Source organism: Tachysurus fulvidraco, chromosome 15, assembly GCF_022655615.1.
Source record: "Tachysurus fulvidraco isolate hzauxx_2018 chromosome 15, HZAU_PFXX_2.0, whole genome shotgun sequence".
NCBI classification, from domain to species: domain Eukaryota; kingdom Metazoa; phylum Chordata; class Actinopteri; order Siluriformes; family Bagridae; genus Tachysurus; species Tachysurus fulvidraco.
This window is the reverse complement of record NC_062532.1, coordinates 22,625,947-22,628,446: the sequence shown is the minus strand read 5'-3', so window position 1 is coordinate 22,628,446 and position 2,500 is coordinate 22,625,947. Positions and strand designations below refer to the sequence as shown.

The following is a 2,500-nucleotide window of genomic DNA, read 5'->3' as shown; positions in this document are numbered from 1 at the left end:
CGTTCCTGCTTTATAGTCCTGGCTCTCGTCTTTCTCTCTCCTTTCGTCTGCTCTGCTGGTGTTTTATGGCCCTGATGAACACCAGTAATAAATATCTCCGGTATTAATGTCAGCGATCTGTAAACATTCGGCTGGCTGCTGATTCAGCTGCACAAAGATACGTGGAATAAACCAACATCCTCAATAATCTCACAGTCATTACCGGATGATTTTCTTTAATAGTCTTCAATAAGGTTTTTTTTTTCATATTTGTCATTTAAATCTTATCACTCGATTCTCTGAGTAATCTTCATCATGACTCTTCTTCATAACTTTGTCCTGTTTATTGAAGGTAGATTATTGATTACTGATATATATATAATTCAGATGTAATGGATACTACTGAGTAATAAGTTCAGTGTAACTTTATTTCTTTATATATGAGTTCAGACTAAAGGAGTCCCTCAAGGCTATGTCCTGGGAACCTTTTAGTTTTCACTCCGATATGAATTTAGAACATTTTTAAAGTGGATTTCGATCATCTTTTGTTCGTTGTGGAAGAAGCCTGGATATTGAGTATGACTCTGTAGCTATAACATTATTGATTATTGTAGACATGCTTTTGTTTTGTTTTTTCTGTTAATTTATTATTAACATGTCCTGGGAAGGGTTTTACTCTGAAATGTGAAATATTAAGACTTTCTAAAAAAAAAAAAATCTAAACAAACACACAGTATAAACTGTTATAAACTGTTATAAACTGATTTGTGGAATTCATAATATTAGACTTCTTGAGGGTTTTTTTTTTTTTAAATATTTGATTAAATTTGATTCCAGAGATTTTTGGAATCTCTGGAATCAAATTCAATGGAAGAAAAAAAAAAAAAGACAACAAACAAGCTAAACTATAATTGTAATAAATAAATAAATAAATAAAGGAGTCCCTCAAGGCTACATCCTGGGATCTATTTTATTTGGAAAGTGAAATTAGCACAAAAAGCATTGAATAAACTAAATCTGAATCTAAAACACATCTAAAATGATCTCTGTTGTGTCTTTAACCCCCCGAGACCCGTATGCTACTGTCGTGTACAATTTCTACTGACTGTTTCTCTTAATTCATAGCTGATAACCATAAATTTAATCAGTGTTTTCAAAGGAGCAGTTTCGCAAAAGAATAATACCTAACAGTCCTCATATACGGTTAGTACAATAAATATATACAGACAATGAAGTTGTGAGAAAATGTTATGTCCTCGCGTGAGGACATTCGGGTCTCGAGAGGTTAAGGATCCATTTATAGATATGAAATGTTTTGTAAAATTACGGAGATATTGATTTGCAAATATAACTAGAAATAGCATCTATTACTAAGCTAGCTATTTTTTTTTATTCTTAAATATTAAAGAATTATCGTGTCGTCCTGATCCCAGAGTAACGATGTCGTTCCTGTTCAAAATATCAGTCAATGTTTCGATATTTCTTCGTCTCTGCGGTTTCGGGTCACGGCTCTATGTATCATCACATACAACTGCGTAAAAATTCGATCTATGCTGTTATACAACGTTTACAAGTACGTGGTCAGTAAGAGCAGGTCGTACCTGGCTGCTTGGGTTCAGGCATGTTCCTGTTTCATCCGTCAACGTCTCTATCGCTTCTTGTCTCTTCTCCCTTGTCCTTCAAGTGTATGTGTCCAGTCTGGATCCTCTGTCCATTTATATATTAAGAAATCTGGAGGAGGGTGAGAGAGAGAGAGAGAGAGAGAGAGAGAGAGAGAGAGAGAGAGAGAGAGAGAGAGAGAGAGAGAGAGAGACAGAACAGAGTGTCACTGGAGACCTGAAGATGATCCAAAGAGTCTGTGGAAGGAAGGTGTGAAAGAAGAGAGAAGGTGGAGAGAAGGGAGGAGGTTTATTATAACAGGACGGACGGCGGAGCTGCTTGTGTGAGTAATACAGAGGTCAGAGCCCTTAGCGGACATGTTAATTGATATAGCGACAGGCTCATTAAAAGGTGCAGACATTTCAGACCACACGACAGTTTGTCATCTGAGGACATCAGTTTGCGACCCGCTGGATTGTTATGGTAGAGTTTGGTGACGTTAATAATGAAAGCAAACCAAAGTCAAGAGACTATGAGATGTGTTGTGCTGAACTGTTAGAGGAACAGTGTAAAGAGTTCAGTGTGTCAGTCTAACAGCTTGTGTGTGTGTGTGTGTGTGTGTGTGTGTGTGTGTGTGTGTGTGTGTGTGTGTGTGTGTGTGTGTATGCGTGTGTGCGTGTGTGCGTGTGTGCGTGCGTGTGTGCATGTGTGTGAGTGTGAGTGTGAGTGTGTGTGTGTGTGTGTGTGTGTGTGTGTGTGTGTGTGTGAGAGAGAGAGAGTGAGTGTGTGTGTGTGTTGTGTGGTGTTGTGTGGTGTGTGTGTGTGTTGTGTGTGTGTGGGTGTGGTGTGTGTGCGTGTGTGCATGTGTGCGGTGTGCGTGCGTTGTGTGTGAGTGTGAGTGGTGAGTGGCTGTGTTGTGTGT

The 2,500-nt window shown here is 38.6% G+C and overlaps 1 protein-coding gene across 2 annotated transcripts in view; it reads right to left on the bottom strand.

Annotated features, from left to right (window-relative positions):
* mybpc2a (myosin binding protein Ca) overlaps nucleotides 1–1,783 on the bottom strand; it is a 45,569-nt gene extending 43,786 nt beyond the window's left edge. The window contains exon 1 of one of the 2 annotated variants that reach the window (XM_047800960.1): nucleotides 1,581–1,783. In XM_047800960.1, the coding sequence (XP_047656916.1) occupies nucleotides 1,581–1,602 (22 nt within the window). In that variant the 5' untranslated portion in view covers nucleotides 1,603–1,783. The remainder of the gene's footprint in view (nucleotides 1–1,580) is intronic. The other variant, XM_047800961.1, reaches the window with a different exon arrangement.
* Between the last annotated feature and the right edge of the window lie 717 nt (nucleotides 1,784–2,500).